Below are 25,311 nucleotides of genomic sequence, written 5' to 3'. Positions count from 1 at the left end.
GTCACCTTTTTTCATGCCATCACAATAGGAATTTCAGTGAAAAGCAATAAAATTCGACGTCATAATCGGATTTCAACCAATGAAGTACTGAGATCAAACGAACAACACGTTGATTAATTTTTTTTTATACAATGGGTGCAGAAAGGGATAAATTGACAAAGAATAAGGGAAATCCATGTATTGTATTGATGTACATATATATTTATCTGTTTGTATCTAAGTAAAATATTGTTTACACTAAAAGTTATAAATAAATATCTTTTAAAAGTTATGATGACAATCAGGAAAGTACTGATCATGAAGAATAATGACTGACATATTCAAAATAGACAATGTGTGTCATTTTGGTCTTTTGTGGATAGTTGTCTTATTGGCAATCATACCACATCTTCTTTTTTATAAATACAGCTGATCACAAAGTTTTCCATTGAAGTCATTTAAATTTGAGTTATTTCCCTTTGACATGAAGATAATTATGCACACATGGACTGACTGCTAGATTTTAGAAAAAGTTGTTTTCTGAACAACTTTCATTTTGTTTATGACTTATATCATTTATCACTATATTCTAGTAATGATCGTTTAACTGACTAGCTTGTACCAGTTGTTTATTTTTGTGAGTCAGATAAGGAAATCAACTAGTCCTCAATTATCAGAAAAGAGAAAGACCTCAAATTCAAATTATGTCATTGAAAACTATCTATAGCAACTATTACATAGGCAAATATAGAGTAATCCTTAGAAATAACCTCCATAACCTATACTTACTTAATTTTTTTTCTCAAGGAGTGATTGATAGAAATTAACAATCAATGTGTGTAAAATACTATTAGGACAAATTACTTTTTCTATTTCGAAAACTTTTATACAACTGGGTTTTGTGTTGTATTAAATGACATACTTAAACAGCATTCAGCTTTGACTGTTAAATAAACTATTAAAGAGCTGCTTTTTAATAAAAGTAATCGTAATAATTTAAATATATCAATTTTATATCAATTAAACCGGATTTTAGTCTTAAATGACAAAATCGCAATAATAACTGCACACAATAATTTACATTATCGCTATTTTATGCATTTTTCCTTTGATCTTTTTTTGTGATAATTTTTCATATCACGCTACTCACTTGAGATGGAAAATTATCGCTAGAAACTAAGCAGACATGTGGCGTTGCTAACCAAATTGACATGAAATTGACAACATCGTCATAGGTAAAATAGCGATAAAAAGATTATCATTGGTCATCTTAACTCGAATGCCTTTCTCGCTTTTGTCGTCTCGGCTCAAGCGAGAAAATCAATCTCGTTGAGGTGATCAACAATAATCTATAAGTAACCAATATAACTTACAGTGCCATGTTGATCTGGCATGTCACAACCAACATCTTCTGGATCTGTAAATGTACAAATATTATATCAAATTATATACACTTATATTATACATTAATAAAAGTTTATGAGGGAATTATATCAATGAGATAGCAATCTAATACATTGTAACACAAAAAAAACAAACAGAAAGAGACATTCGGAGTTCAACATACTGACTTCAACAATAGAAAAATGTTTGTACCATATGTCAAGCTCAAAATCCCAGTCCAAATTAATTTAAGAAAAATCTAATTTAAGAAAAATCAAATTTAAGATAAATCAAATTTAAGAAAAATCAAAAAATATGAATGAATGACACAAACACTAAGCTTCAAGTTAATACAACCATCAACTTGAAAGTATGCTGACCAAAGATATAGTTTGACAATAGGCTTTAAATTTCAGAAGCTATTTCATAAGTATTTAAGAAAAACACAAAACTTGTACTACTTTTGGATAAAAAAAAGTATTCAAAAAGAACAAATATGGTTCAAAGATATTTTCTTTCTAAGGACATGGAAGTTCATATCAGATGACAAAGATCAGAAAAGGACAAACTACAGTATCTCAAGAGCCTGTGTCGCTCACCTGTATCTACTATTGTTTTGAAATCATGTAAAATGAGGTTAATAGCATAAAAAATAAAATAAACTACCCTAATAATGATTGAGGCCAAGTCTGGTTTAGTTTAGCCCATTGGTTAAATTAAAAGCAGGACATCCCAATTTAGTCTACAATAGTTACTGAAGACCCCTTCTCATTATCTAAATAAGTTTTCAAGTTGTGACCATTTTAGATTGATTTTTTTTTACATTTTTTCTTTAGACTTCTATAGGAAACCCGTCTGTTGCAGTTATTTTGGTTTGATGACATGGTCATTAGACACATTTTACAATGTAGATACCCTGTTGAAAATTGTGGCTAAGTTTAATTTCATTTTGTCCAGTGGTTAAAGTGGAGTAGATTTTTGGAGAAGATTTTTGGACAAATATGACAAAGGGCAATAATTCCTTAAATACCAATTGACAATTTTAGTCATGTTGACTTATTTGTAGACTGTTCTTTGCTGACCATTATTGCTGTTGAACATTATTGCTGTTTACAGTTTATATCTATCTATAATAAACTTCAAGACAACAACCAATAATGCAAAATTTCCCTAAATTTACAAATTTAGAGGCAGCAACCCAACAATGAATTATCTGATTCATGTGTTAATTTCAGAGCGGATAGATCTCAACCTGATTAACATTTGTATCCCTTGTAAGATTTGCTCAAAATGCTTCAGTTTCAGAGATAAAAGCAATAAACCGCATTTTACCCTTATACTCTATTTTTAGCCATGTTAGCTATGTTGGTTAGAAGGCAGCGTCATCAGACACACCCTAAGGATTATTATGGCTTAGTTTGGTTAATTTGTCTCAGTAGTTTCAGAGGAGAAGATTTTTTTCTAACAATTAACAACAACGGACGATTGCAGACAAGGAGAGCTAAATATACAATAAAGTAAAAACAATTCCTAAACTTGACAAGAAATCACTGATGCAGCCTAGATAAAGAATAATTATATGGCCATGATCTGCAAATGTGCATTCATGGTACATTCAAACATCCAATGTACTAAAGTAATCTGATTTACCAAAATAAACAAGATGATAAGACAGTTCCTTCAGATTTTAATCAATTATGTCATAGGCACTGACATCACTATTCTTATAACTTGTCATGAGAAAAAAAACAGACAAGGTTACATCTGTCAGGGCTACATGATTATCAATGTTTATACTTATTTTTCTGTTAGTCTGTTAGCACGTAAAGATTTCACATTTCAACCTTCACGTAGAAGATGGATGACCTTTAGTAACAGATTTAATTTAAACAAACTGCTCCTTATCATTTATAATTATAAATTGGCTGTAAGGTGCATATTTATGTCAAATTTAGTTTCTCAAAAACTTAACTTGATTTAATGGTTACTTAGCTAAACATCCGACACTATTACATTGATATTGTCTTATTTATAAACTAACTGTTACAAAAGTTTGAATTGTTAGAAATACAAAGGATTTTCCATCCCATGAAAAGATACCTCAGTTTAATTTGGCAAAACCTTTCGGAATTTTGTGGCCTCAATGCTCTTCAACTTCGTACATTATTTTGGCCTTTTAAATTTTTCTACTTCTACTCTAGCTTACGAGTCTTGTATTAGTCAAAAACACTTTTGGTGTACAAAATTATACTGTAAATTCAGAAATTATTGCGTGCAATTATTATTGCGATTTTGTCATTTTAAACTTGAATGCGATTTTAATTTTTACGATTTTGAAAAAAGTCATGCTTAATTCAGTTAAAATATTACAAAATGCGAATTTTAATAATGGCGTTTACAACTCTGTCGCATTATTCGCAATAATAAAAACCTCGCAATAATTTCTGAATTTACAGTAATAAGGGTATCTTTTTAAGAGCTTTTTTTTTTATATAAATAGAGTATATATTTTCAAGATATTTGTAGAAATTGGAGTTGTCCTGAATGTCCTTGAAGTTCACCATATATTCCTCTGCATTTGATACAAAAAATTGAAGAACATGGAGCTCTGTTTTTTATAAACAAATAATCTTGAGATTGTTCAGCAAGTTATATTATTTGTTAAATAAAACCTTGCCAGCCAAAGTCTTATGTGTGGACAAAACATCATCAGTTCACCATTAAGAAAATTCAATTGAAGCCATTTACAGATGACATCTATATATTCAAATAAGGAAAAAGAATTTTGCTCCATGTTGAAAATGTAACTGATTTATAGATGAAAACAGCATTACAAAACATGCCCCTTTGCTTTACATTTTTGCAAGTGCATGTGGGGACCTTTTTCCTAAATTAGTATATCTTATCCCTTCTGTTCACATTACTGAATACCAAATTAAATAGTGACTCTAGTGAGCCTGAGATGCATAAAACAATTGAAAATCATATCTTACCAGGAACAAGGAAGAAAAAGACCATAACACCAATACCAAAGGTGATTAAACCAGGAACTGCAAAGGACCATCCCCATGATGTTGTCACAAAGGCTCCTGCTATCAACGATCCTAATATGTTACCAACAGACGTGTGAGAGTTCCATATACCCATGATTAATCCACGTCTGAAATATACAATTTATAAAATAAGGATTCACAACAATATATCTTATTTCTATATGACCACAGCAAACTTTTTTGGGAAGATTGAGCACTTACAGACCTATTCAAACCTGACGCAATCTTTATGTGCTTGTCCTAAGTAAGGATTCTGTTATTCAATGGTTGGTGTTTATAGTACCTGAATGAGTGTAAGTCAGATTGAAAATACATAAATCTGATGTATAGTGGTTGTTGTCTGTTTATGTTGTTCATACATGTTTCCCATTTCTCTTATTTATATAGACAGTTGGTTTTCCTGCTTGAATGGTTTTACGATAGTTATTTTTGGGGCCCTTTATAGCTTGCTGTTCGGTGTGAGCCAAGGCTCCTTGTTGAAGGCAGTACCTAGACTTATAATGGTTTACTTTTATAAATTGTGACTTGAATGGAGAGTTGTCTCATTGGCACTCATACCACAACTTCCTATATCTATAAATCTGTGAACTGTTATCATATGAACATCTTTAAAAGGAAAAACTGCCATTGTTTAAAATACAACATTCATTGTTTTGTTGTCCTCCCTTGAACAATAAATATATATTTGGAGATAGCTTGTAAATCCTATAAAAGCTGTAAACCAGGTACATGAATGCAAAATCTTCAATTAACTAGACTTTTTCCTCTTGTGTTATAATACTTTTATTCAAGAAAGAATCCTATAAGAACTCTTAATTATATTTTTCAATTCAAGGAGTAAGGGAGATAACTCAAATACCTAAAATGTAACAACATAAAAATAAACATATAATTTCATCTGATGGTATAAAAATGCAACCTAATCATCAATGATACCTACTTGCCCTTACCATACCAGTTTCCAACACATGTTACTACACTGGGCCATCCAGAACTTTGAACAAGTCCACTAACTACCTATCAAAATAAAATTCAGAGTTTATTTACTACCTTTCTATACATGAATACATACACACACAATTTTCATTGGAAAGAATTTGAGGTTAAGTGATTGATTGATTGTTGATGTTTTAACACCACTTTATAGCCCCAAAGTTGTGGTCAACTATTTAAACCACTTGGCCACCAAAGTCCCCTGACACTAACTATGTTTCAGGTAGTAAAAAAAACCAACAATAAGTGAACATGCTTTACTCTCCTATTTTCTTCAAAAAGTTACTTTTATATCTCAGATTTGACCTAGGCCATGATCGTTCAAACTTTAGGCCTTATACAACAAATAAGCACTAATTAGGGCAGTCATCCGGCATTATGACTTTGTTCATGAGAGTATTTATTAAAAATGGTAAACTTCTGCTGCACAACAGCATCATGCATATATTAATCCTTTTATCATATAATCATTGTTATCCTTACATCTTCAGAAGTGACTCTGCTCTAGTTGTACATATTCTAAGTGCTTAAGTTTCAATTAAATAAACTTACTAGTTACCAAAGTAAATTAAAAAACAGACAATAAACTGAGAAAAAAAACAATTCACTTACTTGTATACCAACATAAAAGTATATACTGTGTATGTTGAAAAAATATCCCATTCCAAAAGCTGCTGTAAATATTCCAACCAGCATCATACCACCTGACAAGAAGTATCGAAGATTTAATCGCTCTGCTATATGTCCACTGGAAATTATATATACAGAATTAAAGTAGGCTCTTATTTTATCAGAGTACATTGTATAAACTATTTTTCTTAAAGGTACTAGTTTCCCATTTGGAAGTTCTGAACTTAATGTTTAATAAATGTGTATTTTCTATTAACAAGTCAAATGAAGGATATCTTCAGACATTCACCTCAAATGCTAACTAAACATTTAAATAAACTTATTAGGAAAGAATATAGTTACAATACTGTTGTCAGGTCATTAAGGATTACAAATTTGGTATTAATTTTGATTTATTCTTAGGGTCTTTGCATCGGAAATAAACAAATTTGTTCTTCAACCAGTTGTTGGCATGATAAAGGTTATGATCTTTTCATATATTTCATGATGGTATGATACTACAGGGGCGTAGCTAGAAAGAAATAATGTGGAAGCAAATACTGCCGAGCGGAGCGATGCGAAAAAATTTTGGGACCCTATTATGCAGAAAAATGTATTTTCCGGTTTTCGGTCAAAGAGGAGCTATATGTACAAAAACGTAGATAAAAATTTATGAACGTAAAACTATTAATAAATCTTCTGAATAAAGTTATCCATAAACAGCACATATTTGTCACGATCCAGAATTTACTCAAAATTGTCCAAAATCTGCTCTTCGGGTCTGGGCAGAAACAAACTTCTCTATTACTTTGTCAACATTCACACTGAAATCCCAATGAATATGCAGTAATGCTATGTACTTGTCGTTGGTCATTGTTAATCGTACATTTGTTTTCAATAACATACGTAGTACCATGACTTATAGATCTCGGGGCCATCATGGAATGGTAGCACTCGCGAGATGTTATGAACCAATGTACGTTTTCGGCATCGATCAACCTCCCAATTGATTTCGTCAAAATTACATGTCAGGTCAGTTTCGTATGTCTGAGATTTGTTTGTTTGTGATATTTTCTACAACACGATGAAGCAGATACAACAGAAAGAAGTGATTTTCTGAAAACTTGACGTGACTCCACTCTCCAGTTCCCTTATCATATGGTCTATGAACGCAAAATATAATGAGACTTTCCAATACTGTTTTGGTGTGGTTGAAGGGTGATTGGCTCCGGTAGTCTGTCAACCACATCGCCTCGGCATATTTTCAACGATATCGTAGGGATCTGATAATTCTAATGCCGATTGGTACATCTCATTCCAAACTGATGAACTGTACACTGTAAAATGTGCTCCAAAACTACATAGCTTAGACTGAGTATTATAAATTCAAATCTTGTAAAAGATACAAGCTATCTTCTGATTTTGTCATAATCTCCAAAAGTCGTTATTTAATGATATTTCATCAATCAAAAAAGTGACAACATAGCATGATGTTTCCTCTAACATTCGATTTATAAATTTTTATTTTGCCATTTCTTTTTTGCATGCCGAATCAATGTGCACGCAACTGCGAAGCTACGATCTTTTTCTGCATGTCTCGACCAGCTTCATCAACACTTGCAACTAGGTTGTCAAACTAATATCCGGGAAAGACAAAAAAGACACCAACAGTCTCTGAATGTTAAACAAATATCATAATCATAATAGTGTTAGATAATACATGCATCACGCTGTCCGATTCGGATTGACCAACTCATCTCTCTCTCTTCTGGTTTTTTTTTGGTGTGAAAACGACATGGATGCACGTGCTGTCGTGCCTCCGGGTAGCTAAGCCCCTGTACTAAACCCTTAAAGGGAGGAATTGTACTTAATTTTCATATGATGAAAACATAATCTTTCAAACAGTTTAATTGAGGTCTGGAGCTGGCATGTCAGTAACTGCTAATAGTCCTTTATGTATCATTGTCATTTTGCTTACTTTCTTTTGTTACCTAGTCTGAAATCAGACTCAGAGTTCTTTTAAACTGATTTCTTTATTCTACATTGGCTAGTGGAATAGAGGGGAGATGAGATATCACAAAACATGTTTAACCCTGCCACATTTTTGCACCTTTCCCAAGTCAGGAGCCTCTTGCCTTTGTTAGTCTTGCAATATTTTGTTTTTTAATTTTAGTCAATTTATAAGTTGGCCTTAAGTGGGACGTTCATTTTCACTGAACTAGTACACAATTTTATTTGAGGCCAGCTTAGGACCACCTCAGGGTGCAGGATTTTTTCCCTGCATTGAAGACACCCATAGGTGGTATTTTGATGTTGTCTGCTCTTTTGTCAGGTTGTTGTCTGCTCTTATGTCAGGTTGTTGTCTGCTCTTTTATCAGGTAGTTGTCTACTCTTTTGTCAGGTTGTTGTCTGCTCTTATGTCAGGTTGTTGTCTGCTCTTATGACAGGTTGTTGTCTGCTCTTATGACAGGTTGTTGTCTGCTCTTATGACAGGTTGTTGTCTGCTCTTATGTCAGGTTGTTGTCTGCTCTTATGACAGGTTGTTGTCTGCTCTTATGACAGGTTGTTGTCTGCTCTTATGTCAGGTTGTTGTCTGATCTTTTGTCATGTTTTTGTATTTTTGACATATCCTCCATTTCCATTATCATTTTTATTATTTAAAAATAATTTCTGATCAAAATACAGAAAAAAATATTGTGAATGAAATAAGGAGGAGAAAAAGATACCAAGTCTGGAGGAGCTGACAACTGACAATTTGAAAGACGAAATCAAATCAATATTCTGCTTTCAATATCCTTTGAGTCTTTGACATATAACATTTATTCAAAGGAGACAAAAACAAGAATGTGTCCTAAATACACTATCATTTTCTATGTTCAGTGGACCCTGAAAATGGGGTTAAATCTAATTTGGCATTCAAGTTAGTAAGATCATATCATAAGGAATATGTGTTCTAAGTTTCAAGTTGATTGGACTCCAACTTTATCAAAAACTACCTTGACCAAAAACTTTAACCTGAAGCGGGACAGACGCACAAACGGAAGAACAAACAAACAGACAGACACACAGACCAGAAAACATAATGCCCATAAATGGGGCATAATAAATGGGGGCATAAAAAGTACTTTAGAATTTCAATTACAATTTATAATTTAACATCATCAGTATCATTTCAAAAGTGCTGACTCACATTAAACAACTCATCACTGTCAAACTGATGACCATAAAAATATCTTTTTGAAGAGCAGTTTAGGAGAAAATTATAACAAAAGTATTCCAACTTATATATATGGACAGACCAATTGATGGATGAAAAACGATGAATGAACAGGCAGACAATATAATTGCAACATAGGCCCCACTTTTAGGGAGGGGCATTACATAAGCAAGATTTATCAATTATACACCCAAAGGAATAAATAATATTTATCTGATTTGGATATAAGATCAAATTGACTAAAATAGCAATTTCGTCAAAGTTAACAATCTATCATTAGATGACCACAAACATGACCATGTAATCATTCAAGAATAATCAACAACAAAAATAAATTCCTTAATTACTCAATTATTTCCAATAATTCATAGAACAAACAAGAATTACCTATTATACTTTGTTTCACCCCAAGAAACAAATAAAATTGATCTAAATTGGCTATAAAAAAAAAACTTCTTTGATATTCAAAATCAACATTGTGCTCCTTTAGTTAAAGTAATTAGTCCTAGAACTTTGAATGAATCCCTTTAACTCAAATATTGAAATCATCAAAGTCAACAATTTATCATTAGACAACCACAAACATTGGTCACAAGTTATTATTATAGAAAAATCAACAAAAACAACCAAAATTTGGTAAACAAATTTCCTTAACTACTCAATTATTCCTGATAATTTACAAAAGTACATGAATTATCTTTCACAATTGTTTATTTATTTCTTAAATCTTTCAGATAAAGTATTTTATTAGAACACTTATTATAAGAGGACAAAGCATTTTCTATAAATGGTTTGCCAATCATTTAGTTCGCTAGTACCTAAGACACTATTTTATCTTTCTTGTCCAAAAAACAGGTCTATGACAATAGGATTACATTAAATCACCCCAGGATTCTGTTTACGTCTTTCCAAAACTCAACAATACCTAAGCTGTGTCAATAACCCCGGGGTCACCGGGATAAACATGACAAAAATCATGTATCTTCTTCATGCTTACAATTCTATCTAACTTATCTTAAGGTGAAGAACCAATATCGGCTGATTTTCATAAATCATGCATTGACCGGTCTTAACCAGATTTTTCTGCACATATCTGCCAGGCCACACCAATTTGATTCCTTGTTCGACAGACCCGCCCGCACCTATTTTTTTCAAAACAAATTTTTTTAATTTTTATTATATTCCCGCTTCCCGCATCCAGAAATGAAATCATGTCCATTTCCCGCACCGTTTTTTTGTAAATATTATACAAAGATCTCAACATTTGATTTTTAAAATAACAGTCTTCCCTTTATATAACAATTTTAAACCTACCAGCACCCCACAACACTGTAAAATATCTGCGAGAATATTTGTTTCAGCATGAAACCAATTTATTCCAAGCGGGAGTGCTCCGATATAAATAGAAATACCAGTACAGAACAAAACGTTAATTTCTTTCCCCTAACTTATATTCCCTATAAAAAAATGTTCGTTGTTAAAATAAAGTACAAAGAACTTCTTAAGGATTTGCCTTCAACTGCAATTATCTGACGGTCATACCCACTGCAGGTTTGTGCACCTATCCTGGTTGATTCAGAGACATGTCGTTCAGCAGTTATTGTTTGTTGATGTGGTTCATTGGTATTTTCCCGTTTGGAAATATAATTTATATCGTTGGTTTTCCTGTTCGAATTGTGTACAATACTTAGTTGTGGTCCCTTATAGCTTGCTGGTTGGTCTTGATCGAAGCACTGTGTAAAAGGCCGTACTTTGACCTATGTTTGTTATTATCAGGTTGGGACCAACCCTCCCTCAGACAAGGGCCTTGAATGGGTCATTTTACCATGTTTACTGTTCAGTCTGTTGTAGAAAAGAAAATAGAAATACTAAGGATTTGTACAGTACTACTATACAAAACCTTTGACAACTTAGAATTTTTTACTCAAAAAGAGGAGAAATACATTATATTTTAAACAACTTTTCTAAAAGAGGGATGGGTCCACTTATTTTGAATAATATTAAACTGTTAAAGTAAATGTGTTAACATGGTTAAAGTCCAGGTATATTACAAAATTTTTGGACATGTTTTGACCATTTGATACCAAATATTATAGTTCTTTGAGAAAATAAAAGCCCCTTTAATTTTTACAAAAAAAAATATAATACTATAACTTAAATATTGTAACCCCTCATCAAAGGGATATTCATAACATTAAGGGGTCGTTCTGAACCTGATTATGACTTGGATGGAGAATTGTCTCATTGTCAGTCACACATACATAGACCAGATTTAATTATTCATTTATTTCTTGTTGAACAGGGAAAAAATACTTCATAAATTAAAGAAATGTCAAGGTACAAGTGATAAATCAAGTTTTAATATAGTCAAAACCTACTATTTTATGTTTACAAAAAAAAATTATAATCGCTCGCCTTTACTTTTTAAGCTTCGCCTCAAAAATTAGCAAATTTAATATTTTTTTATTAAAATTTTCAAATCGCTCGCTCGCCCCAATTTTTGGAGTCCAAAAATCCGTAGAACAAGAAATTAAATTGGTGTGGCCTCAGAACTAGATTTTTGAAACACTAAATTGTGAATTTTTATCAGGAAAGTTTTGACAGTATTTATTCAGAACAGATATTTTTGTTTCTATATTTGCCAGGAGAATTCTGACAAAACATAAACAGCAATATGAAAATTAAACTTTTCCTTTTTCACTTGTTTACCTTTTCATTGTATGGAAAAGCAAATGCAGACATTTATTTCTTTTTCATACTTGAATGTGTGCTTGATTAGGGGAAGTAACTTTTGAACAAATGTTTTGAATTGAGGCAGAAAACAACAGAAGATATAAATGCATTCATTAATTTGAGAATAAAAAGTTTCTTACAAACTAGTAAAGCAAACAAATTAAACTTTTGATATATATATATATATGCTATGGGAGAAGGTCTATAATTACCTAAAGAACATTCCAAAAGCATAACTGAATAGAAATGCAAGGTCTAAACTTCCCAGTAACTGTTTGTGATTTGGTTGATCTGAAATAAAACAAAATAACAATTAAACAAACTGTAGTTGTTTTTAAATGATTTGCATATCTTCAAATACTTGAATATGATTAATCAATTAGAATTTATCCCTCTGTTTTCACTACAATAGTCTATGTTACTGAAACTACTTTTTTTACATTAACTGTTAATTTATATATTAGAAACAATTGCGATGTTTTTATTAATGAAAATTAACTGACTTGGTGGGTATGACAATAAAAACAACTTGCATTCTGAAACTCTATACATATATCAATGTATTGGGATGTTCCTGAATTTGGCCAATGACTCACAAACTTGAAAAAAAATAAACATGAAAATAAAGTTTATGCATGTGTTACTTGTATTTCATTACCACAAGTACAGATTTGCTTGTTTTCATTCAACTTAGTCTTTTTCGTTTCTTTTATTTTTTGTGTCAAATGAATTAGTGATTAATGAATAAAACATACAAAGGATAGGAGTTAGGTCATATCAAATATAAGTGCATCCATACAACTTTATCTATGTGTGTCACTGATTGAAAAATAAGGTCTCTTCAAGTCTCCCGGTGTCGATTCTTCAACATTTGATTAAAAAACCCATAGAACAGGAAACAGGAAGTCCCTTACCACTAGCGCTACCACAGATGAAATAGCATCCCTTGAGAAAAGATAATCATGACAATTCAGGATAAAAATAATGCAGGATGCTAATAATTGTCTTCTTAACTGAACATGAACATTTTTGAGAATGTTTTTTGTAAAAAAACTTCTTAAACCAGGCCCGTAGCCAGGAACTTTCAGAGGGGAGGGGGGTGGGGGTATTTGGATTCACGAACTCAACTTTAACAGTCACATATTGAAACAGAATGTTGACTTTAACAGTGTTTATTTGTTTTCAAGCGGGGGTTGTCAGAAACCCTGAACCCCCCTGGCTATGGGTATGAAAACAATTCTTAAACTATCTAGATATATACTATAAATGTATCATTTTGAGGAGTTCAAATTTCACAACATTAAGAGCCAACTCTGTGTGTGAGGGTTTATTTCCTGTTCAATGATTTCCTATTATTTCTATCTTTCTTATGCAACAATTTATCAGTTTTAATCAAACAGGATATTTCACAATCTTATCTAAATATGAAATTTCCTCTTTACACAAAAATTTTGTATCACAAATCAGAGGCTCTTATTATATAAGAGTCTGTATCACTCGCCTTTAATACAATTATATCTTGTTTTGCTTATCATTTTTGCTGTTTAGTTTCAACCAATCTAAAATATAGTTTTCCAAATAATAAGCATAAACTTAAAAATCTGTCAAAAACTTCATTTAAGGTCAATGGGCAAAAAGTAAAATAACAAAAAAATATCAAATTCAGAGGAAAATCCATAACAAAAGGTCCGTTATCAAATGGCAAAATCAAAAGCTCAAACACCTCCAAAAGAATGATTAACAACTGTCATATTCCTGACTTGGTACAAGCATTTTCATTTGTTGAAACTGGTGGATTACACCTAGTCTTATACCTAGCTAAACCTCTAACTTGTATGAAAGTTGCATTAATTCCATTATATTGGCAACAATGTGTAAACAAAACAAACAAACAATGGTTCCGTGAAGAATTAATTGAATGCTTTCAGTCATATTAGCAAATTAATAAGTCTTGTCTTGCCAATCATTTTTGCTTTTGAAAAACAGAGATAGAAGCACTCCTTTGTGGCCAGGTGAGCTGAAAAGGAAATGTGATAAAAATCCTACCAAATGGTGCCCAGTCACAAAATGTTGTTGATGTATTATCTGGTGCAATCTCAAGTTCGTAACCTTCTTTTATTGGAACTGAGCAATTCCTGTATAGTACATTCTGAAATAAAATAATAGGTAAATATGTATTTACTTGTACAGTAAGAAAATAAAATGAAAGGCTCACATTAGCATTTGTAGATGTCTTGGTAGCCATGTCTAACTATTTGTTGGTCTTACAAGTAGATTGTTCACCTAACCCTTTAGCTAATAGAACAGTATGGAACAGAATGTTTTTGTCGATTTTTGTTTATCCCCAAAATTTAATGAAAACATACACCCTGCAAAAATAACTGCTATTTTGTATTTACTGTGAATTCATTTACTTTTTACATTTCAACTAGATTCAATACTTGTGGATTAAAGAAAACTGTAATTTGGTTTATGTTTGAATTCCTAGTTTGGCAAAAGTCTGCATATAAGACCATATAAGCTGATAGATTTGTAATTCTTTGTATATATTTAAATTTGAGGTTCACCTTAACCTTAATATTGCACAAAAATTGGTATCAAATGATTAACAATGAATCCACAGTATTAAAAATCTCTGACAGATCATGGTGGCCATCTTTGCAATCTGACAAGTCATGGTGGCCACCTTTATAATCTGACAGGTCATGGTGGCCATCTTTGTAATCTGACAGGTCATGGTGGCCACCTTTGTAATCTGACAGGTCATGGTGTCCATCTTTGTAATCTGACAGGTCATGGTGGCCATCTTTGTAATCTGACAGGTCATGGTGGCCACTTTTGTAATCTGACAGGTCATGGTGGCCACCTTTGTAATCTGACAGGTCATGGTGGCCACCTTTGTAATCTGACAGGTCATGGTGGCCACCTTTGTAATCTGACAGGTCATGGTGGCCACCTTTATAATTTGACAGGTCATGGTGACCATCTTTGTAATCTGACAGGTCATGGTGGCCATTTTTGTAATCTGACAGGTCATGGTGGCCACCTTTGTAATCTGACAGGTCATGGTGGCCACCTTTGTAATCTTACAGGTCATGGTGGCCATCTTTGTAATCTGACAGGTCATGTGGCCACCTTTGTAATCTGACAGGTCATGGTGGCCATCTTTGTAATCTGACAGGTCATGTGGTCACCTTTGTAATCTGACAGGTCATGGTGGCCACCTTTGTAATCTGACAGGTCATGGTGTCCATCTTTGTAATCTGACAGGTCATAGTGGCCACTTTTGTAATCTGACAGGTCATGGTGTCCATCTTTGTAATCTGACAGGTCATGTGGTCACCTTTGTAATCTGACAGGTCATGGTGGCCACCTTTGTAATCTGACAGGTCATGGTGTCCATCTTTGTAATCTGACAGGTCATAGTGGCCACTTTTGTAATCTGACAGGTCATGGTGGCCATCTTTGTAATCTGACAGGTCATGTGGTCACCTTTGTAATCTGACAGGTCATGGTGGCCACCTTTGTAATCTGACAGGTCATGGTGTCCATCTTTGTAATCTGACAGGTCATAGTGGCCATCTTTGTAATCTGACAGGTCATGGTGACCACTTTTGTAATCTGACAGGTCATGGTGGCCACCTTTGTAATCTGACAGGTCATAGTGGCCATCTTTGTAATCTGACAGGTCATAGTGGCCACCTTTGTAATCTGACAGGTCATGGTGGCCACCTTTGTAATCTGACAGGTCATGGTGGCCACCTTTGTAATCTGATGGGTCATGGTGGCCATTTTTGTAATCTGGCAGGTCATTATGGCCACCTTTGTATTATTATTGGCACAAAACTTTATTAAATTTCATACTTCCACCATGATTATAATTTGCCAAGATGTTTCCATTGACTGATGCAATGGTCCAAATGGTATTTTGTATTTACACACAAATTACAGTATGGAGATGACAAATTTAGTGCAAATATTAAAATACTGCATTACAAATGATTTGGGTAGGAACAAATAATTTTGAATTTGAAAAATGCATCAACAAAATATGCAAGGCATTATCCAACATAGATTCAGAGATTATTTTTTTATACACTACTGATTTCAGATTTAGTTTGATTAAGTTGCTTTCAAAATTCAATATATAAGGGAATCAATATAAACATGCACAGGTTAGGTCAAGTGAAATAGCTGAGATATGAGTGATCCCTGCAGATTAGGTGTGTTTGATTTATACAATGTTACGTAATATAACCCTATGCTACAATTAATGTTAAAATCTAAAGTGTGATAATTATATGTAAACTTATTTTCTTTTCATTGGTATCAAAGTAAAGGCTTGCTACTCCAAAGTTACTCATGGATTTATACAGACCTCAGGTGCATAACATTGGTATCCCCCAAAAAATCTAGCACCAAAGTTACACAACATGAATAAAATTTACAACTTTCAGATCCTCTCGTTACTGTTTGTTCAATGATTGCAATTCCTTAATTAACAAAAAATCTATAATTCTAACAGGAGCGAAGTTTTTTGTGAAGTAATAAGTATCTGAATTGTAATAGCCAAAACCAATTGTAGAAAAAATAGTTGAAATGGTTTAAAATTATGCAGTGTTTTCAAATCATACAAAATATATTTCTAATTACCATTTATTGTCAGAGATGACACATTAATATTTTTAGGTGTATACTGTTTCCATAGCAATATAAACAAATTACCTTGACAACACTGACAGGTTTCTTGGACATGTGATAACATGTGTAGACCAAAAAGGTTAAAATAAGGATCCATGCTCTGTACCTGAAAAAAAAAAAAGATCTGAAATACTAATAAATTTCCAGTTTCTTGAACCCATATCAAAAGATCTTGAATAAGTGATCTAAAAAAAATAAATAAAATAAATAAAGCTTTATACAAATAGATTATGCCATCACTGGATAGTAATACATTTGTACCTATTTCTAACATACTGTGACTTCCCTTGAAGGCAGGACAATAAAACTTCATTTTTTGGCAGAATTATACATGTAACTAACTATAAAATGTATTCAGAACTAATCAAAAGAATTACTACTTAGTTTTTTATCACTACAAAATGTCTTTTTGTGCTATTTAACTATTGAACTGCAAGAATTGGGTAGAATATATATTAAAATAATATAGATCCATTTTGTTACACCTTGTGATCAATTTATTTTGCAATCACCAATGGCAGTCAACAGGGTTAAAGAACATCAGTTGTTTGAACTGTAAGTCAAACACATTTTGCTAACATATGTTTTTCACTGCTTTTGCACTCTTTTGGTCTTTTGGGAAATGATGTTTGTGCTACATTTAGACCCCTCTACCAAGAAATTTGTTTTGCATGTAAAAGTTTAAAATTTACTGTTTTTATCCAACCCAAACATAGGTTTTCAATTTAGACTTGCATATATATATATATCCATGTACATGAACTCTCTACATTGTATTTCATTACATAAATTACATAAACTTTTGATACCATAACTAACAAAATTACTTTAACAGCATACTTAGAGCTAAATCTAGTGAATCAAACAATGTCAAGCAAAGCTCAATCATTTCAAAAACACTTTCCTTTGAAGAAACAATATACTTGACTAGTCTACTTACAATTTCAAGAGCTCCACTTGAATTAAAAAGACATTTTAGGCCGTTATGAAAGAAATACTTGTTGAAATTGTTTCTATACCTTACTTTTTTCCTTTTGTTGAAATTTCTACTGTAAGGTTTTAATTGGTATTTTTCTAATTGAATTCTTGAATGAATTGTGACAGAATTAAAGTTGGTTCCCACAACGTCCGATACACTTAGTTTTTTTTTTTCATACTTTAACTTAAACACACTTTTTTTTGTGTGGCCTTAGAATAGTAAACAATATATATGAACCTTATGATCTATATATGATATCATATGAACTTAATGTGATGACAAAGTCCAGTAGAAAGTTATGTAATCATATGTGGAGATATATCATGTATATACAACAGCTTGATACATTGTATTATAGGAAAGTTTATGGATGACGGGTCAAAACGTAGAATAACTAATAATGGATCAATTTTTCTTTTTTTTTTGCAATATTTCACAGATTTAATAGCATTTAATCGAGAATATTAACATGTTCAATGAAAAACAATATTAAGCAATGATAATTATTTGCATATGTCACCCAGGGCTCACACTACTTCAAAAAATAGGGAGAAGTGGTGAGCTTTGAAAGAGAAGTGCTCATTTGCGCGGTGTGCTACAATGTTTGGATTTTACTATAGTATAAAGGGTCATATGTAAATAATGTTCTTATTATATTGTTCAATTCATATCTGAGTATACAATTAAAGTAACATTCAAATTAAAAGTTGTTTAAGTTTTACTAAGGTTCTTGTGAGAAACTACCAACTAAATATCTAGCACTAAAAAAAAAAATTATTTAAAAATTGTATGTGAGAAACTACCAACTAAATATCTAGCACTAAAAAAAAAAATTATTTAAAAATTGTAAAGAAATTATAATACATGTATATCATCATGATCATTGTATATCAATTACAATTTAATTAAAAACTATCTTGTGTATGTAATTCACCTATAAGGGACACTGGCACATAATCAGTGGTTACCAAGGCTCTGAAACATCAACTGAACATTTGGGCTTGTATACCATTCTTCTTAACTGGACCAGTTTTATTTTTAAAGGACATTTACACACATATGATTTAATTGCCACTAGATTGACAACAACACACATATGATTTGTAAAAAATGGAAATTTTTACTGGTTATTGTCTGGTGTCTGGCTTCTTTGGCAAATTAATGACTGACGTATGAAATGCAATTCAATACATAATACATGTAATATATATAATGCTATAACAGCAGTATACATGTACATGTACAATTAAAACATGCAAGGACAAAAATGGAAGTTTATTGGACATTGACATCATTTATATAATTCAAAAGATTTAATTTAAAAGACACAGATTTCTATGAAAGTTCAAATTCAGGATTATAAATTTTATTCAACTTGGAAATTGGTTGATATTTTGTAAATCTATGTTTTAAATCATAGAAATAATGGAATCTTGATATTTGTTGAAAGTTTAAGATTATGTCTTTTTGTCACCTATTTTGATAAAGAGAATGCTGATAGCAATCCATGTTTAGATTGCATTCAAATACTGTCTAGATTGTAATATCTATCTAGTGTTTACATTTTAAAATTAGAATAACTCAACTGCAATGGTTGAATAATTATTTTAATCTATAGGTTGAAGTTGTAAAAATGTGTGATGTATATATTTGATTTCAAAAACCACAAAATAATAAAACTTAAAATATATATAACTTGTAATTGAGCATTTAATCATTTCAAGGTGCTTGTAAAAATATTGTTAAGCATGTATTAGGGTTCATGTTGTCAGTCTAACAAATAGTTGTCCAATTATCTAAAAATGTCAAAGGTTTATATGACATGTACATGTATGATTCACAATCAAGTGAATAAAATTTCTAAACAATAATATTGTTTTAATCTCCCCTGTTCTTGGCTCCTTTTAATTATTCAATATCATTGAATTGTATGAGGGGGAACTCTTTTTACAGTTAACTGAATAAGATTACACATGTTAGAATGGCATTTTCTGGTGTATATTTTATCCATCCCGCAGTTATATGTATACATTATAGCAAATTTACAGATCTAACATTGTTGGGTTGATGTTTAGACTAGTTGTATATACATTATATGTATATAAGGAATCAGATCTACACTAACTGTCTAACATCGTTAGAAAATGCATGTTGTAGGTTGATTTTCTAGGCACTTTATATATTATATATCATAATACATGTATTTGATTGAGCTATAAAGAATTACAAAATGTATTAGTTTATATTACACTTTAACTTCAACATGTTTTGAATAAAGTTTCTGCTTTTATATTGTTAGATGATACATTAAGTTTAAGAACATAAACATAATAGATAAATATTTCTGTGTTCAATGTTTCAAAAAAAATCATGATTTTTAGGGTGTTATTTTTTTAGGTAAAGTTAAAAAAAAATTATGTAATCAAATTCAGTTGAACTCCTTCATTGTGTCTAAAAATTTTAGGATTGCACATCCAAATAATAACTATATCATGTATATAGGAAATAGGAATTTGATTTACATTTTGTTTGGTAAATTGTAAATGAAAACAACTATGTAAAGCTTGAATGGACTTTATAGCAAGATTGAGCTACATTTTGTACATGTATATTATAAGCTCCAACTAAAGATTTACAAACCTGGCTTTAATATTCATAAATATTATTTCTTCAACAAAATTCTTTTTATCTTTCGATCTGGTCTCTTTCAAATTTATCAGAAATTTTGCCTTAAATTAATTATCTTAAAAATCACACAGATTGCGTTATACATTTTTGTCCGTTTACCCTTGTTACAAATGTACTTGTTTACATGTAATTTCCACAGTAGCAAATCTGGGGGTTGCAAACCCTCTTATTTTTGGACAATCAATGATTTGAATGGGGACATGTAGTTGGAACACCCCCCCCCCTTTTTGTCCTGGGTTGGGAAACCTCTTTTAAAAATTGCTGGATCTGCCCCTGGGTACAATAAAAGTTAATACAGAAAATTGATTCCTTATTTATAACTACAAAACCATGACAATACTTGTCTGACATGCATGTAGACAGCAAAAACAACACCAATGTAATCAATGTAAAGGCATACAGGAATGATTCCAGTTACAAAAATGTACATGTAACCAACTGTCAGATCAACAAAATCATGCCATCCTACATTTTGACAATCACATGTCTCTTGTCTAATATTGGTGACTTCTTTAAAGTAGAACTCTTTACATAAAAAAAAAACTAGTCAGACTTGGATGCTTCAAGTATATAAAGTTATTGTAAATAATAATAATTTATTGTGAAACAACACAAGCTAGCTTTAAAACAATAATGCACCAAGAAATTTTAATAAAAAAAACAAAGTTATCTCGTCTACAAAAATTAAAACAACTCAAGTTTTATTTATATACTACTATTATAAATACACTATTTTTTTCAAATATTACTTTTTTTTCTAAATCAGAACAAACATTACAACAGATGCAAAAGAAACAAACAAACAAAACTTACAAAAATAGAAAGATAAAAAAAAAGGAAAAATGTCAACTTACGCTACATTTCTACTTTCTCTCGAAAGAGATGGGAGCACATAAATTCCTGGTGGTTTTCGGTTAACCATGATTAGTTTTAATGGAAATGAAAACCTCAAAGAGGGATGTTTGTTTTTATCACAACATGAATGAGTTTATTTTAGTGAAGGAAATCTGTCAGTTTATCTCTTTTATCCGATTTTATCCTTATGTAAATACCAGAGAACATCCGAATAATTACTAATTTTATATAGGAACGTGTCCGGGAAATTTTAATTCCGTAAATATATCAGGTGACTATGCGAACTTTCATACGAATAAAAAGTAGAATTCTTGGTAGCGAGGACACCGAATTACAATTAAACAATATCTGAAGAGTCCAATAGATTTGATAAACTAGCAGAATTTTAAAAAAGCATCTAAAAAAATCAAAACTGGCTAAAAATTTAATTTAAAAGGAGTATTGAAATAGCGGAATGCAATTTAATTTTAATTATATACAAATCCTTGAGAATGTCAATGAAAAATGAAGTTAAACTTTTATGTGTAACAACAGGGACTTTCTATACTAAGAGGACTAGTAGAGAAAGTCCCTTGTAACAATATGTGTGCTACACAGTGGCGGATCCAGAGGGGGACGTATAGAGGGCTCACGCCACCCCCCTTTGCTTGGACTTTTTTTTGTAAAATGATTAATCAGACCGTAGACTTCGTGAACTTTGCCATTTCCCACGTGATTATTTTTTATTCGACAATTTTTTACTTATAAAGATATTTTTCGCTGGTATTTATTGATTATGACAAAGTCATGTGATTCTCTATGGTGGAAATGACCAGTGCATCAAAAACACAAATTACAGTAACACATTGCTTAGACTGAGGAAGACAACCATACTACCTTCAAAACGACACAGGATTGAGATAGAACGTAGTGACTTCTATTTCACCATCACCAAACAGAAAGTAATACTCTAGTATTACACTCTCATGAAAAAAAATCCCACAGCAAAATTTATTCCGACAGCCCATTAGTCCGACAACCCATTGGTCCGACAACCCATTAGTCCGACAACCCAATAGTCCGACAACCCATTGCTCCGACAGCCCATTACTCCGACAACCCATTGCTCCGACAACCCATAAGTCCGAAACTTATCAAGTCGAGTATCAGGAAAAATAAATGTGTGTCTATAGATATAGAAAGATGTGGTGTGAGTGCCAATGTGACAACTCGCCATCCAAATAACAATTTAAAAAAGTAAACCATTATAGGTCAATGTACGGCCTACAACACGGAGCCTTGGCTCACACCGAACAGTCTGTATTATTTAGTTTATTTAATAACCTATTTTAAGAAATAACTCCGTATATATTACATAAGACTACGGTAGTTCGAATGCTTTCTATATACATTTACCCAACCCAAAATCTGTATATAGAATAAAACAGAAAAGAATATTTCATTTTCCAAAACACAGGGTCTATAAAGAGCATATAAATCAAGTCCAACCAGTGATGGTGCGAGCTACTGATGATACCCTCGTCGGTAAACAGAAAGTTGTTGAGTCTGAAATTGCATCACACGATAAAGCCGACTTCAATAAACCCTGAAACCAAATTTCAGAAATACTTATAATGTTGTTTATGAAAAAGATGCAACGATAATATTCACGGGACGGACGAACTGACGGTACGACGGAAGGACAGACGGAGGTATAATGCTTGGGTCAGCATTAAGACAATACAATACTAATATATACTAGTTATTATCTTTATTTCACCATAAGCCTCAGTCACAATCGTAGCCAAAACAAAATAGGAAAAATAGAACTAACATTTTGATATCAAACAACAGTCAGTATCAACACCTGCATGAACTACATACATAATTCAAATGAACGAACCAAAAAAATCATAATTTTTCCCATAGTAGTAAAGTTTTTTTGTGTTAACATCGAAGATTAATGAGTCATGTTTATCTAACTTTATCGAACTTTTTAAAGTTCTGACAAGTGCTAGAAATTAATATGCTGAGGGCTCATCACTTATTATGAAAGGAGCATTCGATTGAAAAATGACACTCATCCTCAACTTCATCAGCTGTACAATACGTTTTTTTTAGTATCTGGCATTTTCAATTCCTAATGTAATGGGTTCTTGATTAACATTTGAACTACCTTTCTTAAAATCAATTATATCTAAATATTGTTCTCCTTGAAACAATCTCAAGTTAAATGAAAAATAAGTGCCAAATATGCCACAAATCACATAATGCACTATAAGTTTTTACAATTAGATAATTTGACAAAGACACAAGCGTGACAAGAATGTCACACATCGTCCTACAATTTTTACTAGTTGTTATTGGCTTTTATACTGCAGTCGTTCTATTTAAGCATTCACATTGCGTTGACTGTATATTTCTATGTCATATACAGTCATTGACCCGATATCACTTTTCCTTATAAATATTTAAATAGAAGTTGCCGAAATGTTCATGTCCGTCATATTTGTTTTTCGTAATAAATTTTGTTGTAAATCATAAGTCCTGCACCTCCTCCAACGATTATAAACATGATAAATGAGGCATATTTTTTCTATATTTTAAAATAAGCTCGGGATATAAAATTAGTATCCCTACAAATATATTGACGGACGTGTAACAGATACATAACGGACGCACACCGGATATGCAACGTACGAGAAACGGACACGTACCGGACAGAACGGATGTCGAACGTACATCCAACACACGAGAAGCGCATAAAACGGACACCTAACGAAAGCGTACCGGATAAAACGGATGAACAAGATATACGGAAAAACCAAAGGCGACAATAATAATTCATGTAAATCGCATTAATATTCAAAATGTTTCTGTGTAACTGGTTTAGGTTTGTTCATCAAAATTTCGCCAAAGGGCAGTGTCTGGCCTGAATAAAAACTGCTTGATTGTGAAGACGTGCCTATACTCTAAGATCTATTATGAATAATAAGAATTCATGAAGAAATCTGACATACCAATAATTGGCATTTCTGACGCGAAATTTTCAATTGGCATTTATCCGTTTCAGATCCGTTCATCATCCGTTGTATCCGTTATACGTCCGGTAGAAGTCTGTTTCTCATCCGTTCAACATCTGTTTTATCCGTTAAACGTCCGGTAGAAGTCCGTTTGTGAATTTATATTCGACCTCCAACGGATGTATAACGGACACTTAACGGATACAAAACGGAAACGAAACGGACGAGTACCGTACAAAACGGACGTTCAACGGACATTTTATCCGTTGGACGTCCGTTCAAAGTTTTGAACATGCTCACAATTTTCCACTGGACAGAACGGATGTCGACGGTTAAAACGTACGCCTAACGGACATGCAATGTATATGGACGGACGTCTAACGGACATGAACGGATTGAATAAAAGTTATCCGTTACAAGGCGTCCGTTCGAGCTATCCGGTAAGGTGTGACCGAGGCTTTATTTCTACGACAAAATCAATACAAGGGGAGCAAGTATTGCGTCCAAAGAGGGCGGGTAGTGTAATCCAACTACGATATATTTATTAATGTAACTAATTGTGGTGAAACTTCACTCCCCTGGTACGTGAAAGGGGGAAACCGAAGATCTAGTAAATCAATACACAAAAAACAAGAATGTGTCCTCAGTACACGAATGCCCCACTTGTACTATCATTTTCTATGTTCAGTTGACCGTGAAATTTGGGGTAAAATCTCTAATTTGGCATTAAAATCATGTGTACCAAGTTTGAAGTCGATTGGACTTCAACTTCATGAAAAACTACCTCGATCAAAAACTTTAACCTGAAGCAGGACAGACGGACGGACGCACAGACCAGAAAACATAATGCCCCTCTACTATTGTGGGTGGGGCATAAAAACAAGCGAACTAGAACAGCACAGACTGACAGTTGACACACAACCCACGAAATATGAACAAATAAAATATTATACCCAGGCACGTAAAACGAAAGAGGGTCGAAGGTAAGGACTGAGTAGTTGCAATAAGTATGTGTATCAACTCCAATATAATGAGAAAAACATCCCGCATGGAAAGAATAATAGGAATCAAAACGGACAACCCCAAATATTAAAGAGATCAAAGTTGATCTTTTTAAAG

General features: G+C 32.3%; 1 protein-coding gene across 5 annotated transcripts in view; it reads right to left on the bottom strand.

Annotated features, from left to right (window-relative positions):
- Positions 1–21,396, bottom strand: part of LOC134721637 (glucose-6-phosphate exchanger SLC37A2-like) — a 34,779-nt gene extending 13,383 nt beyond the window's left edge. For all 5 annotated transcript variants that reach the window (XM_063584763.1, XM_063584764.1, XM_063584765.1 and 2 more), the window contains exons 1-8: positions 21,190–21,396; positions 16,693–16,774; positions 14,014–14,116; positions 12,180–12,258; positions 6,021–6,156; positions 5,356–5,432; positions 4,356–4,522; positions 1,353–1,396 (exon numbers count right to left, since the gene is read on the bottom strand). In XM_063584763.1, the coding sequence (XP_063440833.1) occupies positions 1,353–1,396; positions 4,356–4,522; positions 5,356–5,432; positions 6,021–6,156; positions 12,180–12,258; positions 14,014–14,116; positions 16,693–16,774; positions 21,190–21,257 (756 nt within the window). In that variant the 5' untranslated portion in view covers positions 21,258–21,396. The remainder of the gene's footprint in view (positions 1–1,352; positions 1,397–4,355; positions 4,523–5,355; positions 5,433–6,020; positions 6,157–12,179; positions 12,259–14,013; positions 14,117–16,692; positions 16,775–21,189) is intronic.
- Positions 21,397–25,311: the final 3,915 nt, after the last annotated feature.

Source organism: Mytilus trossulus, chromosome 6, assembly GCF_036588685.1.
Source record: "Mytilus trossulus isolate FHL-02 chromosome 6, PNRI_Mtr1.1.1.hap1, whole genome shotgun sequence".
Taxonomy (NCBI): Eukaryota; Metazoa; Mollusca; class Bivalvia; order Mytilida; family Mytilidae; genus Mytilus; species Mytilus trossulus.
This window is presented reverse-complemented; position numbering and strand designations above follow the sequence as displayed.